At 48.9% G+C, this 17728-nt stretch overlaps 1 protein-coding gene across 5 annotated transcripts in view; it reads left to right on the top strand.

The window, feature by feature from the left end:
- LOC141964435 (gamma-aminobutyric acid receptor subunit alpha-3) overlaps positions 1-13459 on the top strand; it is a 77520-nt gene extending 64061 nt beyond the window's left edge. For 3 of the 5 annotated variants that reach the window (XM_074914798.1, XM_074914799.1, XM_074914802.1), the window contains one exon: positions 5074-13459. In XM_074914798.1, the coding sequence (XP_074770899.1) occupies positions 5074-5403 (330 nt within the window). In that variant the 3' untranslated portion in view covers positions 5404-13459. Of the gene's footprint in view, positions 1-2908; positions 2912-3696; positions 3767-5073 lie in introns of those variants that run through there. The other 2 variants (XM_074914800.1, XM_074914801.1) reach the window with 2 other exon arrangements.
- The last annotated feature ends 4269 nt before the right edge of the window (positions 13460-17728 follow it).

Raw genomic sequence — 17728 nt, 5'->3', positions numbered from 1 at the left:
AGCTCCCTCAAGAGTGGTGGGCTTTCAGGGAGCTTGGGGTTACAAGGTGTCACCAGATTTGCTTTTACATCTTTGTTCCATTGAATATTTACAAGCAGTGAATTTGCCACTCAATGAAGGTGCCTCATTGGCTCAGTTTCAGCCTTTAATTAGCTCTTCTTGAAACAATTGACAAGCCAGTTGGTTGAAGCCACAAAAGAAAGAGGAGGCAGAAGAGTAACTATTGGCATTTTAAAGTGTTTGTACCAGGAGTAAAACTACCAGTGACAAGCCCAGGCTGAGCCCTGGTCTCTGGAGAGCCTTCCTCACAGCCAAAAAGAATGCTTTTTATTGATGTGATGGCAAGGATCCTCACTCCAGGTTTGATTGTTTCCTTGCATGAACGTGAAAAAAAAATCAATAAGCATCAGCCCTTCCCTCACCTCAAATGTAGGCAGCAGCAATGCTTCCCATCCCATTTGAAAGAAATCACTACCTTGCAAAAGCTGCTGGTTGCTGACAGGAACTCAGCATGTTCACTCCCTCAGGGCTGGTTCCATTCTTCCTTTCTCCGCTTCAGCCGACCCATCGGTTTAGATGGGAGCAGAGCATTTTTTAAGGTAGAATCTAACATGATGGGCTGACCTTGGTGAATGGCTGATCTCTGCATTGTCAGTGATCATGATGATGTTCTGGTTATAGCCACAGTTGGGTTCTGGTTCTAGCCGGGAGCTACTCTGCATGTTCTCTGAGTTCTCCTCTAATAAAAGGTAGGCAGATTTACCATAGATGTACTAAAAACTGCCTTTATCACGGGCTCTGATAAGGGTTGACTAATGCTTCTCAGACCCAAAGATTTTCCAAGTCTTCCCTGCCTGCCACCAGTAGTCACTAATTGTGGATGAAGGATTTCCTCTCTTTTTGTATGGCAGAGTGGCTGCAACCAACCTAGAGGTGTAAATCAAATTGGAGAGACGTATCTGGATCCAATGTGGAAAACTTGTTAGTAAAGATGATTTTTAAAAAAACATCAGGAGGAGGAAAGTGGGAGATGGCAGTCGTTCGAGCCAGCAAAGTTCCCTATCTCCAGCATCTTCAAAATATCTTGTTCAAAGGATCCACTTCAGGACAGAAGGGCTGTGTCTGAACATTGGTATCCATCCGTCCCATCCCACGCATCCATCCACCCATCCATCCATCCCATCCATCCCAACCGTAGGGGTGGCCATCTCTGGAGCCAACAAGGTCATTTCCTGAGGATCCGGGGAGACAGCCATTAACAGTGACCACCACCAGGAAATTCATGAAGTCTGCAAGGATGACATTTACCAGGGAGTTCCCTGCAAAAAAGTGTTGCTTGTTCCTCAGGGTGGAAGATGCTTTGGATCGTTGGAATACACTTACTTAAACCCACTTTGGCCTCCAACACCATGTCTCTGCATGAGATCATGGGCTCAGTCCCACACGATCTGAATGAAGAGATGGGAGGGACAAGTGATGCCAAAGGTTATGCCAGCAGCTGACAGTAACCTGGGACTGATGTAGGTTATCTGTTAACACAAGATTGCATCATTCAGAGCATTTGGCTGAGCTCAGGGTACAGGCATCTCAGTGTAAAACGCTTTGCTGCTATTCTCTGGTAGGATCAAGTCTCTGGCACACTGCAGAGGGGAACACTGGCTGGCATGAGGAAGGAGTGACATGTTTGCTGGAACCGCAACTGCAGTTGCTGGGCTTTGAATTATAGGATACAAGTGTGTTGGAGATTAGAGCTGCTTGGAGGTCATTAACGTGAGTTTTCTCTAGACTGGCAAGTGGCAGATACCTTGCATTTCTCAAGTACTGCAAATATTAGTGATGGTGACTTTCAGAGTGACGTGTCAGAGGGATAGCGCTTCCAACCCAAATTTCTAGCCAAGGAGCAGGTGCAGAGAACTAAATCTCCAACAGATCACAGGCAGAACCAATAGTTCCCATAATTTAGAGGTTCAGCCATTAGGTCCTCAACAGAGAGGCTTGAAGGCAAGAGTATTTAACAAAAATGCTATTATTTTCCAGTATGTGTGTTGTGGAAGAACTTGTCAGACTGCAATATCCAGGGAACATATGTATCTCTAGACCAGCTTTCACAGTTTTTCCCTCAGGAGAGCAGCACAGGGACAGCTTTGTGCAGTGGTTTAATCTCTCTGTGCCCAAACTGGGCCATAAATGCAGGGATTTCTTTGCAACATAGACATTCTAAATAGGACAAGATTTCAAAGCAAATGTTGGGGGTTTTCTCCTGTTTTTCCACTCTTTCCTTCTGTTTCAGTAGGACATGGAACTACTCACAGAGTAGGAGGAAGGCAGAAAGCTACTCTGCAGCTGACAGCAATAAGCACATTTTGCTTTGTTTGATTGTCAAAATCCTGCTTGAAACACTTATTTGTAAAGCACAGCCCAGTAAACTTCAGGCTGAACCATTTTTTCTGACATCTTGGGAGCAGAGCACATCGAGAGAATAAGCCTCTGCATGGCCTGAACAGCCTGGTCTGAGGGCCAGAGAAGCCCTAGTTGATGCTTGAGGGCTCTGGATCACACTACTAAGAGCAGTAGCTTGCTCCCACCACCCACAGTATTCATACTTGCCTGAATTTACTCCATTTCAGCCTGCTATTTTCAGAGGCGTTTGGCCAGGCAAGACAGATCCACTTTCCAAACTCTGGGGCAGAAAAGCTAGCCAGGTTAAAAATGTCATGCCACTTGGAGTCATCTTATTCCTGTAACAAATAATGTGGCTGATTAATACTAAAATAATCACAGGGCACTTCAAATTACATTCTGTGAACGACAATCTGGTTTTCATTTCATTACTGATTATTAATTATTTTATTACCTCCCGTAGCTGTGTTAGTAAGTAATCATACTTAAGCATATTTAAATGTTTTAGAAGGTGAAACATCTTTAGTCCTTTATTTGCTTCTTGTCAGCTCTTTAGCAGGAAAAGTTCACCTGCTGTGCGGGGATACAAGTTAACATGGCTCTAATGACTGAAGAAATCAGTCGCTCAGTTAATCGTTAAAGATCATAACACCCTCTCCCATAAAAGACTATGAATATGATCTGATCAGTGGTTTAGTCTGATCTGGAGTCTGAAGACTTTTAGACCTCCTTCTAACAGCAAGTTAATTTCTGTAATTGATGGCATTATTATGAGACTGCAGGCCTGGCTATGATGTTACTGGAGAGGAGTTTCAAGATTGCACAGAAGTCTGCTTTTAGTGTCCCTCTGAAAATCACTGTGGAAAATTCATTTCCTAAGGTAACCAGAAATATCCGTAGTGATTGTAGAAACATTTAAAATGGGAGTACAGCATGAAAGCTAAAGTCTTTGGAATATCTCTGCAGAGCAGACTGGGCAAATCTGGCCTTTCTAACTCCCAGTGCTACCCCGCTGGCTGTTACCAATTCCCAGGCTTGGGTGGGGAGATGAACAGGACCCGCTGGCTGCACACTCGCCTCTTCTCCTGATGATCACTTTGTACGTGGTTCCCTCACACATACATTCAAGACTGTGCCAAGCACCCCTGAGAAATGCCTGGATGAGTCTTACCTTGTGTTTCGGTTGCTTTTTAACAGAAAATGAAATCCAAAGGCACACTTTGTTCTGAGTTTAGATACTAGATTCCCACCATGAGTCATTGCTGTGTCTAATGCTAGCTCTTGGTGTAATTACAGTGGACACTGCATGGAATACGAGTGCTGGGACGTGTAGAGTGCCTGATGTCTGCACGTGAATAGATTTCATTCTGTGGGCTTCTCCTGGTAGACCTGGATTGCTTTATACCATATGGTGCAGCTGGTCTCAGGTCCCTGACAGCAGCAGGAAGATCCCCAGAGTGGGGGCAACACCTGTCATCACTTCCTAGCTCTGTCTTCCTGTCCACTCATGTCCATTAACATCTGAACTGTCTCTCTTCATCATCTTCCATCGTCCTTCAGTACATCATGTCTGACACGTAAGTGCCTCTTTTGCCGTTTGCTATGCAAGCTCTCTTCCCTTCAGCACGGGCAGCATGGCTGTCCCTGGAGCCTTGTGGGAGGGGTGCACTTACCTCCTTTGATTTGCAGCAACCCTTAGATATGAAGGCAGGATAAAAGGCTTACCTCTGCCCTATAGTGCTGTGTTGAGCAATCCTGAAATGCAGGGTTAGTGCAAATGCCTTCAATCCGTTCTGTGGCTTACCTGAGTAGGTAATGAGGTGTTCTAAAGGGTCCCATTTTGTACATCATGATGGTAAATTGTGAGGTATTCGGGGCACTGAGGAAGTGTGTGATATGGCAAAAAAATATCGCAATGCTCTCACCCACATCCTTAAAGCCACTGGCTTTCTGCTACAAAAAAACTATAATCCTCTGTGATGTCTCTTCCTCTCCCCTGACCCAGGAAGCAGAAAATCAAGTTTGTCCCCCAGGATGACCACAAAGGATGTCATTCTTTTCTAAAGACTGCATTCCTGCGTCATCTCTCCATGGCTGAACCTTACATGCAACAGAAAACACAGTCCAGTTGAGAGATAGAACAAAGAGTCTGTGCAGTTTGAGCCTGCATTCACTTACACTGACCTGGCAACACGCAGCATAGACCCGACAGCACTCAGGCAACCAAGGAGTTGCCCATCTGGGGCAGCTACTGCTCAAGTGCAACTGCACACATCTTTTTATACCACTACTCTGATCTAAGGGGCTGCAAGGAGGCTACAAACCCAGCTATGTGGCTTCAGTTCTTTGACTTGCAGCAGGACCTAGCTGCCAGGCCAGGACTTCTTTGTGGTACATGCTACATGCCAGGCTTACCTGGAGAGGCTGGTCCACCCCAGTCCAGCATGTCCTTATGCTCCAGCAGCCCTCAAGTGGCAGATGACATAGGTTCTGGCCATCTTCTCACCACATCTCCCTTCCCTTCCACAATGCCTTCTTCTTGGTCTCTTGCTCCTTGCACCTTTTTCCATCTTCTCATCCAGGCAAGCAGGTAAACTGAGAGGACAAAATGTTCTCCACGCAATTCTACAGTCACTTCATCTCTATATTGTTTTTTTCTTCCACCTTCCCTAGAAAAAAGAGCCAGTGGCATTAGCGAAGAAAACCAACAACACCTACAACATTGTTGGCACCACATATGCTCTCAACATTGCCAAGGACCCTGGCCTGCCCACCATCTCCAAGAGTGCTGCTGCCACTGCTACTGCCACCAACGTACCTCCCAAGATGACCCGCATAGAGGAGAAGCTCCCAGAGAGTAAGAAGACATACAACAGCGTCAGCAAGGTAGACAAGATGTCCCGCATCGTCTTTCCAGTCCTCTTTGCCATTTTCAACTTAGTCTACTGGGCCACATATGTAAACCGGGAGTCAGCTATCAAGGGAATGATCCCCAAACAATAAAACCGGTCACACAAACCTTCCATCAGTGAGCACCATCCAGGCAGGAATTCTCCAGGGCTTTCTTCTTTCCCTTTTTCTTTAATTATTATTGTTCATTTGATGATATTATTATTATTATTATTATTACTATTAGATCATTCTTTTATAATGTAAACAAAACTGATTTTAATTTAATCCTGTGTACTTCAGTTTCACTTTGTCTCTGATGGTGAAAGGGGGAAAAAAAAAGGATCATAACAAGTTGTGCCTCTAACATTGTGAGTCTGTTGTCCCCCATCTGTCCAAGTCACCCTGTGCTTCCATCTCACCTCCTCCACCTCCTGCTGTTCCCATGGTCTGCATGCCACAGCCATTCTGCTGTCCACTCTGCTGGGGGCTGCTGCTGTGGTCCACCCCCCTCTTCCTCTTCTGCAGTGGACTGCCCTAGCATGGTGGGTGCTCCTGGTGGCCTGGGCTCAAGGATGGGGAGGCCTCCAGAGTCAGTCAGCCAGCCAGGCTGCCCTTCAGTGCCTGGTGCTCTGTGCTCAGTGGCTGTGGATGCAGGGCGAGCTGGTCCATTGAGGGAGCAGCGTGGCATGGGCCAGCTCATAGCCCAGTGCCTGCTGAGGGCAAACCCACCGCTGCCATGGTCCATGGAGCCATTGCAGGGCTGGAACAGGGTGGCAGCATCTTGTAGGTATCTACAGGGCTTCTTCCTCTCTGTCTTCATCAAACCCAGCTGCTGGTTTCCTCCATGTCTCTCCCCAGACAAGAACAGGCAAGAAAAGTCTTGTCCATCTGCCATCCTGCACTCTTGGGGCAACTCATTTTAGAGGGTGGGATGGTTCCTACCAGAGAAATAATTCTTCTCAGGGCCAGTCAGGAAGTCAAGACAGGAGCTTTATAATGCCTTGGAGGAGATAGAAGCTGTGAGGCTGCGTGCATTCAGCATCAGGACTGGAAGCTGTAGCGTTTGTGTTCAGATGGGTGGTTTACCACTTTCTCTTGGCCCCATCCACTTATCCTTCTTGGCACCTCCTCTGCCCGAGTCCCTTTTTCCAGATCCCCATTCATCTTCCTTTGGCTATTCAGCACCCCTCAGTCCTATCTTGTTGTTCACGGGTAAATTTAGGAAGAGAATCCCCTACCTCTTGGGTAAGCCACGCTGACTGGGAGGAGCACAGCCCGGGGAATTCCAGCTCATGAAGCAGCAGCAATGTTGATCCAGGCCAGCTCAGGTGCAGGCTGTCTCCTGTGAGACACACCAGTGGGTCAGGAGACAGTCGGTCCCCAGGTACCTCCCTGTCCCTGGGGAACAGATGCAGCTGAGCATCCTCAGCACTATGGGACAACAGAAGGGGAATCTTTGAAACAGCAGGGTGATACTGCTGTCCCAGAGAGCCATGGGAGCCAGCTGCCATCCCACAAAGCCACTGAGATCTAAGACCCAACTCTTAACACCTGCACACTCTTCCCAGGAAGGCTCTCCAGTGCCTTGGAAAGAGGGTTTTTTCTCCCTTCCCAGCCACCACAGTCAAGAACCGAAAAGATGGTGGCATTCAAGCCATCTGTCCCCTTTCCCTGGTGCCTGGAGCCATGGACACACTGTCCTGCTACAAGGAAGGACATCCAGTGCCCGGTGAGTTCTTGTCCCCAGCACTGATCCTGCCATCGGCCCTGCTCCCAGGGTGCAATGCATCCCCTCTTTGCTGGGCCTCCCTCCGACCTTCCGGCTGCCCCCCCTGAGCTGCCCCCATGCACGTTTCAGGTGCATGCAGCCAGGCCAAGGCCCCAGCACCCCCAAGATGATGTCTTCGGCATTGCTTCGAGCCACTGTGCCAAGCTCAGTTTACCCCTGCCTGCGCAGAAGCGGGGCTGAGCACAAGGCACAGGATTTGTCCCACCTGGAATATCCATGGGGATGGCAGGACAGAGTGGGGAAGGCCAGGACACTTTGTCCTTCAGTGTGAGCGGCATTGGTGCATGTTCTGCCCATCCCTTACCAATCTTGCTGGCTCAGCAGCAGTGCAGTCATTCCCCCTGCCTACAGCTGTGGCGAGGAGAGGGGCAAGGAGACATTTAGCTCAGTCCCTGGTGCATTCAGTGCAGGACTGCATCCGCACCAGCAGGCAGCATCTGGCAAGAGATGGCAACTTCCCCCCCTGTGGGGCGATGCTGAGGAAACCAGCTCTCTCCCCATCCTCCCCGCAGCATCTGCACCCCAAACTGCCCATGACATTTCTACAGTGCCTTTCATTCCCGAGGGCTCCGCGCTGGGTAACAAGGAAGGGAAAGCCCACCCAGCGTTGGGTTGGAGGAGCAGAGGGAGAGTGCGCTGTCTCCAGCCCTTCCTCTGGACAGGGGGGGACATCCCAGCTGCTTTTGCACCTGCGGCACCTTGTTCCTCCTGGAACTTACCTCCTGGTTCTGCTGCAGCCCTCCGGCCCTGACAGCCCGGCCACCCCAGCACTGCCCTGCCGCAGCCCCCTGCCCCTTGGCCACCGAGGCACCCTGCGCTCCCTCCACGCCAGCAGCATCCCCTCCAGGAGCGAGTGCCACTGCTGCTGCCCTCCTGCTCCCCGGGCTTTCTGTCGGGGAGTGCTACGCTAACTGGCCGTGACGCTATTTGTTTTGGAAACTACTTGGATGTCATTTTCTTAAACAAGCTATATGAAGTGTATCTTATAAAACATTCATGTCACTATAATACTCAGGCCAAAGTGAATGGAATAGAAACCCTATAAAAAGCAAAACAAACACAATAAAATTGTAACAAAGAGTATATTGTGTTTACCAGCAGAATCACATTAAAGGCAAGCTTAAATACTGGATCCAGTGACTTGAGCTAGCCCTGGTGCAGAGGTGGTCTCCTCTGCTTGCCTGAGCATTCCCCAAAATCTCCTCTACCCCGAGGGCCAGCTCCTGCCGCGCATCACCTTGCTACATGTTCCTGTGTCTGTCGGTGCCTGCTCCATAGAACTCTCCATAAATTGTCAGGTCTTACCATCGGCTTCTCAGCAGCCCGAGCACCTGCAGGTGCTGCCTTTGCTGCCCACCCAGAGCCGCCCAGGCTCACTGGGGCAAGGTGATGCTCAAAGTGCCAGGGCTGGACCTCTCTGTGGCACCGGGCATAGCGTTGGGGCATCATCTGAGCCTCCTCCCTTCCTGCAGGTGATCCGATCTGTCTCAACTATCTGTCAGGGTGGATCTCCTGCCTGTTTCTTCCCCTAGTCCTTCCCTCCCTGCAACACTGAGACTCTTGTCCCTCCCTAGGACACAGCCCACCAATCTGGCTTGATGGTGACGCCCATCTGCTGGCTCATCTTTGCTCTTCCTGACTCAAAAAACTTTGCTCTCTGCCTGATAAAAGGCTGCCTTCCTGGATCTGTGTTAGCACGCCTTGAAAGCCAAGTCTATTCCCACCAAAGCCTGGCACTGGCTCCAAGTCTTTTTGCCAGCTGGAAGCAGAAATGCCGGCATCCTTTGGTTAAAGACAACAAACCAAACAGAATTTGTAGTTTGGCTTCCAAGCAGGGAAGCATTTCGGGAAGATAGTTATAAATAAGTGGCTTAACATCTCCTGCCAGCAGACATCACAGAGAAGATAATGTTCTTTTTTTTAAAAATCTGTCAGCAGCTCAAATTGGGACGTTTTCTTCCCAGCTAACCCGAGGTTGCTGATGGGGGCTTCTTCTAAGGGCACACTGGGCCAGAGTTAACCTAGCATCAATTACTGGGGTTTACTGCTTGCTGTGATAGCATCTAAGGGCTCCATTTTTATAATTGGTCCTGTATAGGAATAGATCTGTACGTGGCCATTGATAGTCTAATCCACACTTGTGCAGAGTGGGCACTTCATTTCACTGTGAGCCTCAATACTCTAATATTTATTTTTTCTGGCAAGGTCCAAAGCCTCCCTGCCTTTATGAGAGTCTCCCAGGAAGAAATTAGAAGTCTTTGAGAGTGATAAAAATGATCTGTTCAGTCTGCGCTCCTGTTTTGTAGCTTGCACCACCTGGGACACACACAGTGCAGTCCAAGCCTGCAGTTGCATTCCTTCTGAAAATGTCAGAGGGACATTTTGGTGCTGGCAGCTTGCCTCTTCCCTCCTCTGAAACCGCACATGGGCCAAAGCAGTGCGGCTTTCAGGAGCTCTGCGCCCCGGGGAGGCAGAGGACGGTTCGGCTGAGGTCCTCCAAGCAAGCACGGCAGGCAGCATGTGGTGGCTGCGAGTGCCATGTTAGTGCTGTGACATTTCTGCGGGGGAATAGGAGAGGGATGGGGCAGAAGAGGTCCCTCAGTGCCACCCGTTCTTCTAAAGGGCTGATGGAGTCACCCCCACACAACGTCTCAGAAGCTTCTGGAACGTCACTGAGCAGGACTGTGACACCCGCGGCAGAGCTTCCCATCTCTCCTCTGTGCAGAGCTCAACATAAGCAAAGCTGGCTGTGCCACTCCCTGGGTTTTACAGACAAGTGCTGTGGCCAGCACAGCTCACCCCCATCCTAATCCTCGCCATCTCAGTGACACTGGGTCCTACTTTGTTTGCTGTAGGACACCCCTTGTGCAAGCAGACCCCATGCTTGCTGTTCCCAGACACAAGCCATGCATGCACACAAGGTCAGGACCAGCCTGTTTCTGCAAGCCTATCCTATGGATAGGTGCAAGTGCAGTCATTTCTTATCCGCTGCCTTGATTTCTTCTGTCCATATCTTGTATTTCTTTCAGCCATCCCTTGGTGAGGGTTATAGGGCTGCATCACATACGAGGAAGGGGTTTCTCTTGCTCCAAATCACCTCACATAGGAAGACCCTCTGTTCTACTAAAAACCTCTCTGAGACCTTCAGAAACCTGGAGCAGTTGCCTCCCCGGAGGGTGCTGCAGAAACAGCCTCCTTGCAGTGTTCTTTACAGCTGTTGGAGGAACAGAGCAGTTAAACACACGCTGCTGTTGAAGGAAGGATCATGGTCAAAGGCAGGTGGCTACTGAGGACAGGTACTGTGCTCTCCCAGCTTACCAGGGTGTGCCATGAGTGGGAGAGGACCAGGCAGCTCTCAATGGGCTCACTTAGGGAACGGTTTGGCAGGGACATGCTAGTGCCCCCCCACTTCCACATGCTTGGACCTGGGGGTGGTGGAGAGCCAGCGTGGGGCCGTGGGACTGCACCATCACAGCAGGCAGCATCAGGCCAGCCCTCATTCCAGGCTCTCTTCCCCAAATTGTATGTCTGTCTGGGGCCACTATAACCCACCCGATTAAATATCTGTGTGGATTTTGCAGAATGGAGAGAAGCAACATTTCCCTGACTCCTTGGTGGCTGTTGGGGGTGGGGAGGGCTCAGCCAGGGTGAGGGGCACATTCATAAAAACATAAATGCTCTATTAATGTCAAAGTAGAGAGAAAAAACCCTGAACAATTCATCAATCCTCTTTCCATATCAAGCTGAACTACTCCTGAAGGCATTTTTGGCAAGAGGCCACAATACAAATGAGATTGATGGCTTCCAGGTATAAATATTTACTTTTTGACCTTGTTATTGTTCAGTCAGCCAAAGGTTTTTACATATATATGTATCTATATATCTATATATATGCATGTGTGTGTGTATCTTTATGCTCACAAACTCTTTATAGCTAAAAGTCAAACCTCTCTCTCTTTGAAAGAGAAAATAGCCACTTTCAATTATTTTACTTCCCTCTCATTCTCTTTGGTAAATCTTCTGGAAGGAGGTGCGTCCCTCTCCGCTAGTCTTCAGATGGCTTTGGGAGGCACAGGGAGCAAAGTGAGCCTCTCTCCATGCTGGGGTCTCGGTGCGGGCTTGCTGCCTGGACCAAGGACGCTGCTGGCAGCGCTGTTTAGCACCTTTCAGGAGAACTTAGTCCCAGATGTCACAACTTCTCCAACACAGTCTTTGTCCTGCCCCGGACACTGGGATGTTCCCAGAAAGGCATCATGGCTTTTCAACAGCTGTATGCCATAAGCAGTTAGTCCTTATGCCAGAGCAAAACCAGGGAATGTGTAGCTGAGCGTTGCAAAGGGGTGTGAGGTATCTACCTGCTTCAGGAGGGAGCACCAAACCTGATGGGATCCATTCCAGCTTTCCCTAGCCAGGGGAACGCCGCAGGGAGGGGCTGTACTTCAGCCTGGGCTGTTCTGCAAAGCAAAGGGAGGTGCTGGCAGTTGGTCAGTGCTGGCTGCTCATCCAGGTGGGTCGTGCTAATGGTGGGAGGGGTCAGCAAAAGCATAGGCCTTGTCACACCTTATCTCACCTCAGCACAAGCAGGACCAAAGACAGATACTGGCCAGCCTGTGAGCAGTGAGGCTGTGGTAAGTGAGCAGTGTGCTGCCCCTAGCAATGGTACCCAGCATCAGGTCCTTCCCCTCCCCTCCCCGCCCCTCCATCTCCCCCTGTCTTAGGAGAACCATATAGGCACCGATCCTGCAACTGCACTCGTAGCTCCTGTCTTCCCTCCTCTGCTGCTGGAGAAGGGTTCTCGCAGTCAGCGGCGATCACTGATCAGTGTCTTGTGGTGTCCCAGCCATGAGAATGAAGGATGGCACCTCCCATAAGCAAAGCTGGTTCTCTTTCTAGGTCTATGTCTGCCTCCCACCACAGGAACCTGTGCTTCGTTAAATAGCAGAGAGTCTTAGGCTTGGATTAGTCCTAACATTAGGCCTGTCATCCTTCACCACAGGCTTGTGAAGCTCTAGGACAAAATACGATTTTCTAGCCACTCCTTCCTATTCTGCACTGTCCCCAATGCCCACCAGTGCAGATCTCTCTGTACACAGCTTTAATGATCCCATCTGCCTAGGGAGGGAGGCCTGGTCTCAGGTTTGCTACGTGAGCCAGGATGCTCCCACACTCTTCAGAGGCTCTTGGTTCTTTGCTTCACCGCTGCTTGAAAGTCCTGCCAACTTGATAAGTCCATTGGCTCATGTTACACTGCTGTCGGCACTGTGTTTCCCCTGGAAAGTCTGTTGATTCCTCCTGTCCTTTTGCAGGGCACCCAGCAACCATAACGACAATCATACATTGAACGATTCCATTCTTGCAACGACAAAAAAGTAGGGGCAGAGTTGGGAAACCTGAGTCATTGCCACATTGCCTTTTCCAGGCTGTATTTAGAGTTGAAGGGCTCATCTCGGTTGTCACAAGGGAGTTTCTCAGCCCACCAAATCTAGTCAGGTGACCACAAGTATCCCTTCATGAACTAGATTTTCACTGTCGACTGACTTGGGGATAGCCACAGGCAAAAGTCCTATCTGAAGGTGAGGGCACCTGCTGCTTCTTTCACTGCAGCGCTGGTGCCCAGGGTGGGAAAGTGGCATTAGCATCACGCTAGGGCAGCCCATCATGGGGAAGAGTACACCACAAGTCGCCAGAGAATACGCTTATTTTTACTGCCTCAGGTTCAGTCTGTGCCCCGGTATGTCTTCTGCTTTGTTTTCCATCTTGTGAGACTCTCTTTACTCCACTATAAGAAAGAATCTAGCCAGCAGCAGTTTAATGCATGACAATCCTGTTATTACAGCTGTAAATAATTAACAACTAGGAAAAAAAGCTTTTTTTAAAAATTTTTTGTTGACTTTCTTTTCTCTCTTGACTAGCTGGTAGCCACTTTCTTAAGGGATTTCTCACGGAAACTGTGACCTTTCTTCTCTCTATTTCTCTCTCTTTCTTTCTGAGATTTGTGTTTCAAATGCTTTTTGGTGCAATGTTCAATGCCTGTTTGTATTTTTGAATCGTATTTTTCAACCTTTGCCGGAAAAAAAAAAATTTTGCCCATTCTAATTGGCAGGATTTTGAGTCCTGCAATTTTTTTCAGCTTTTAGCTTTTTCAATAAGTTAAAGCAACAGAAAAATGTCTCAAAAAATTACAGTGAAGTTCTGAAGAGAGATTAGAAAACATCAGAAACAAGAACTACGTGAATAAGATCAGCAAGCTGAGTGGAGGAGGAGGACTCTTCTGACCACCTACTAACCTCGTGATCTAACACACAAGGCGGGACTAGACCTCTTCACTGAATTAAATCACTCCGCTTTTCCACTCTACCCACTCTCTCGAACTCCAATCAAAACAAATAAAAATTCATATTTTAAAAAAATCTGTGTCATTGTTTTTTCCATGGTCTACTTCTCAAAACTAAATGATGTTGACATACAAAGGGATGGGGAGCCCCAGGAGCCAGTCCTCTGGGTTTGAGGCTACCTGCTCCTCTGAGGAGTTTGTTGCAGTGGTGAACAGACAAGCTACCCATGAAAAAATAAATATTCCAGGGGAGAATAAGAGCTTGAAAATATCCCATGGTTCACATTGTGTTGTGTTTAAAATGCTTTTCCTTCCAGTGGCAGGGGAGTGGAGGGCACAAGGTACATTCAAGGCAGATGGGCTGGGGAGTTTGGAAAGATGGGATGGTGGTGGTGTCATGGGTGGGCAAGAAGGAGGCCCTGAGGTGTGCCCTTTCCCCTCAGTGTGTGGCCCATGGTTAGACTTTGCTTTTCCAGTAGAGCTTTTTGGCATTTCTCTATGTATGACATGAACTGAGCTTTCTGCTGCTCTAGGGAAAACCAGAAGAGGCCTTGGCCAAGGCGCTGGTTTATCCAACCCACTACACACACTTCAGCTGAGTCATGCCTTAAAGAGACTCTGGTGGGCATGGAGGCCCTTACCCCAAGTATCTTTGGCCATGTGGTAAACCAAACATGTGCCAAGGAAAGGTTGTGGGCAGTTCAACCCTCCCTGCTGTGCTATTCAGCAATGACCGCCACTGTCACTTTGGCCCACCCAAACAGCTTCCAGGCATGACTTGGGATTTACCATGGTACGGAGACCTCTGCTGCAGCAAGTTTTGGTTGTGGCTACCCTCAATTTGGAGATCTAATAGCAAATAGCTGGCCATGCCGTGCCACTCAGGCAGTGTGACGTGTCCAGGCGACTGTTGGGCTGCTGGCAAGGAAGTTCAAGGTGTAAGGGCTTATTTGGACACCTCATTGCATGTCCCTGGATGCATGAAAAGTTATATTTAGCAACTAATAGAAAGAAGGATTTTTCTCACTAGATCTGAAATTAAGTAAATCTCTTCAAATGCAAAACCAGAAGAAAAATCACCTGCAAGAAATGCTGAAGTTCTTCCTAATGCACTGAGTTTGAAACATCCTATGTTCCCCTGTGATTTTTTCTTCTGCAATTTTGGCTATGTTTTAGTTAAAAATACCGATGATTTAGTCAAATCCCACATATTCAGTGAGGACTTTTTTCCCTCTCAGTTACCACTGGGAAATAGCAGGAGAAGCAAATAACTCCGGTGACATCGTCAGTTGTTTTCCACGCCTGAAAAAGGAATTAAACCTCCCCCCTTCTCCGGATTCCCTGAGCACCATCTGGATGCTGCACCAGGGACTTGCTGGCAGGACAATATCTCCAAACATATTGCAACCTTGAACAAAAAAGTTACGCCTTTGAATTTGCTGCGTTCAGCTGAATCCTCCTTCTTGCTCAGAGATTCGAATGACAGAAGAGGCTTGGGAGTGCCGGAGCTCGCAGATGCTGTGGCAGATGGATAGTTTACCATGGGTCTTAGCAATACAGACTGCATGCTTATGTCTTCCCAACGAGGGAGCATAGCTTGTGACCTCGGCAAAAGCCAGCAAGAAAGGACCCCCCCACTGGTTTAAACTATAAAAGCTGGAACCTGAAGTTTTCACCCCTTTCCCCACCCCACCGCCCAAGTCCTTCCTCAAATCAAAACTGAACAGGGTTGGTCCCAGCCTGAAAAGATCTTCCTGACTCAGAAGACAAAAATAAACAGCGATGTGAAAAGCTTCCCTGCATTATCACTTCTCTATTTGAACCTGGAACAAGGGCTCTGAAGAGGAACAGAGTGTAATTGCAGTGTCCACAGAAAAGAAATACTAATGAAAACAGGCAGAGCCAGGAGAATTGGCAGAGAAGAGGCATAGCTGAGCAAGTATTTATTAACCCAGCACTTAGTGCTCAGGCTGACAGGTGTCTTAGGAACACAATAGCTGGGTTTTATTATTAGGTGCTTATACTACAGCAGTGCTCGGGGAGGGGAACCGTTGATGTGTGGCTCCTGAGGTACCAGATGCTGGGGAGCAGATAAATGTGTCCCCTATGCCAGGCTGTAACATGGCTGGTGAGGACGGCTCAGGCCCACAGCCCCGTGAGGGCAGGGTTCCCTGGGGCGCAGTGGTCATCTCCTGCCTTTGAGGGGGCTGTTCCAGAAACCTCTTCTGCAAACCGCCTCCTCATGAGGTGCGGTGGGCGCCCCAAAGCCAGCCCTGCTCAGCCGCCTTCACGCATTTGGGTGGTATGATCAGAAACCCCAGCATCAAGGTAGGGTTCCCTCTGTGGAACGAACTCTCTTCTCTGGTTTCTCCACCTTGTCAGATGAGTAGGTCTAATGCTGTGTGACCCCGGTTCACGAGTCTCTTCCAAGGACCATTGCCATGCTGGCTGCCTTGTAAGCAAACAGTGCTTTCTTCTGCAAAGAAAGAAAAAATTCTTCCTGACTAAACTCGTCCATCAGCAGCTTGTCAGCAGGAACATGGTTTGAGACTTTGTGGTCACCCTACTCCACAGAGAACACCCTCGCTTGGCAGATCTGTGGTTTGCTGGGATTCATTCTCCCTTATGTTTTCATGTGTTGGCAAGCTGCGGGCTGCAGGGGCCTCGCAGAGGATCCCAGGCTTCACCACCACAAGCGCACGCTCACTGCAATCGGAGGTGGGAGAAAGTGGCTGTGACTTTCCTCCTGCCCCCACCAGCTTCCCTTTTCACGCTCAGTGGATAGATGATGTGTTAACAGCAGCCAGAGCAGCAAATGAGGCTGCTTCCCAGCATGGATGTGCTCAGCTCCTTCCACAGATCCTCAGTGTCCTTCATGGGGATGAAGATGTCCTTTTGTCCCCGTCCCCTAAGCAGGCAGCAAGTGATGGGCTGTGGAGGGGATGGGGCGATGTGCCTGGAGCAGTGGGTGTGGGTGTCAGCCACAGCAAAGCTCCTTCACCCCACCCCACCTCAGGAAATATCTCTTTGAGCCTCCCGGTCAGGGGAAGCAGAAGAAGGAGCCTGCTCCAGCCCTGCTCTGAACCCAGGGCAGGGGAGACACCTCCAGTGCGGGAGCTGTGGGGCTCCTTGGGTCTCATTCTTGGACAATCCTGCAGTCTCACCAACAAAGCAGGCATCTACCCCACGTACTGCCGTGGTCCGTGTTCCAGGGGAGAAGTTCTGCAGGTGGGATTCAGGTCTCCACCTACATCCCACCCTGGGGCTACAATGGGTGTTTTGCAGTGGGGGGTGTGGAAGACACAGCCGTCGGGCACTGGGGTGGGACAGAGGAATCAGCAGGCCCAGGGACAGCAGGGACCCTGCACTGAACAGGGCTGCACCACCCCCATCCCCATGGACGCCCAGCAGAAAGAAAATGTCCCCAAAACACAGCACCACATGATTTTCTTCAGAAGGAGAGAGGTGTAAGAGCTAGCTGAGCATTAGGCATTTTATAAAAGCCCTTTGAGATCCCTGGTAAATGGCAATCTAGGAATTGGCAGCAATGGTTTCAGCAGAAGCAGTATTGCGGCCGTGATAGTCTAAGGACATAAGTCAGGCAAGGCTGGTAGGAAAAAATCAACATTTTTTTATTACTCAGATAGCACAGTTGGGGAAAAGAAGCTAAGCTTTCAAACTCTTCTTCAGATGTGGTACTGTAAACTTCAGGTTTAGGCCTGGGTAGGGCTGGTCTGGGCTAGTTTCATTAACGAGGCAATCAGGAAGCAAAAGCTCCTAGCTGCTATACAGAGTGGCAAGTAGCTTATAGAGAGAAAGGTACTTCTTAGGCTTTTGTGAAAAATGGGGGAGTAAAAGAGACAAAATAGTATTGCTGAGTTTATTCAGAGAAAGCAAGAAAAGCATGCAGTGATATGGATTTAAAAAAAAAAAAAGATAAAAATGCATACAATACAGACAAAAACCTTCTCTAAAGTCAATGCACAGGTTTTTTTCAGCACATGCAAATTTTACACTTGCTCAAGAAGTCTGGGAGTAGTAAGTCTCCAGTCTGACCCCAGCTCAGCTATACATCAGCCCAGCCCAGTTGTGGAAATGACCGTAACTCATCAGCACATCCCCTGGCATTTGAGGGAAGCTGGTTAGGCTCCTCTTACAATTTCTCTTTGCTATTGTGAATCTTAAAATATCTGTGCCAGACTGTAATCCCCAGTTTGACTGTAAAGCTAGCCTTTGCCTTCATCCTGCCTTATTACACCCAGCTTAAATTACAAGGGGTAGCAAGACAGGGTTGATAAGGAGGATTTATTATG

This window comes from Athene noctua, chromosome 11 (assembly GCF_965140245.1).
Source record: "Athene noctua chromosome 11, bAthNoc1.hap1.1, whole genome shotgun sequence".
In the NCBI taxonomy this organism is placed as follows: domain Eukaryota; kingdom Metazoa; phylum Chordata; class Aves; order Strigiformes; family Strigidae; genus Athene; species Athene noctua.
Note: the sequence above shows the minus strand (reverse complement) of the source record. Positions and strands in the feature narration are given on the sequence as shown.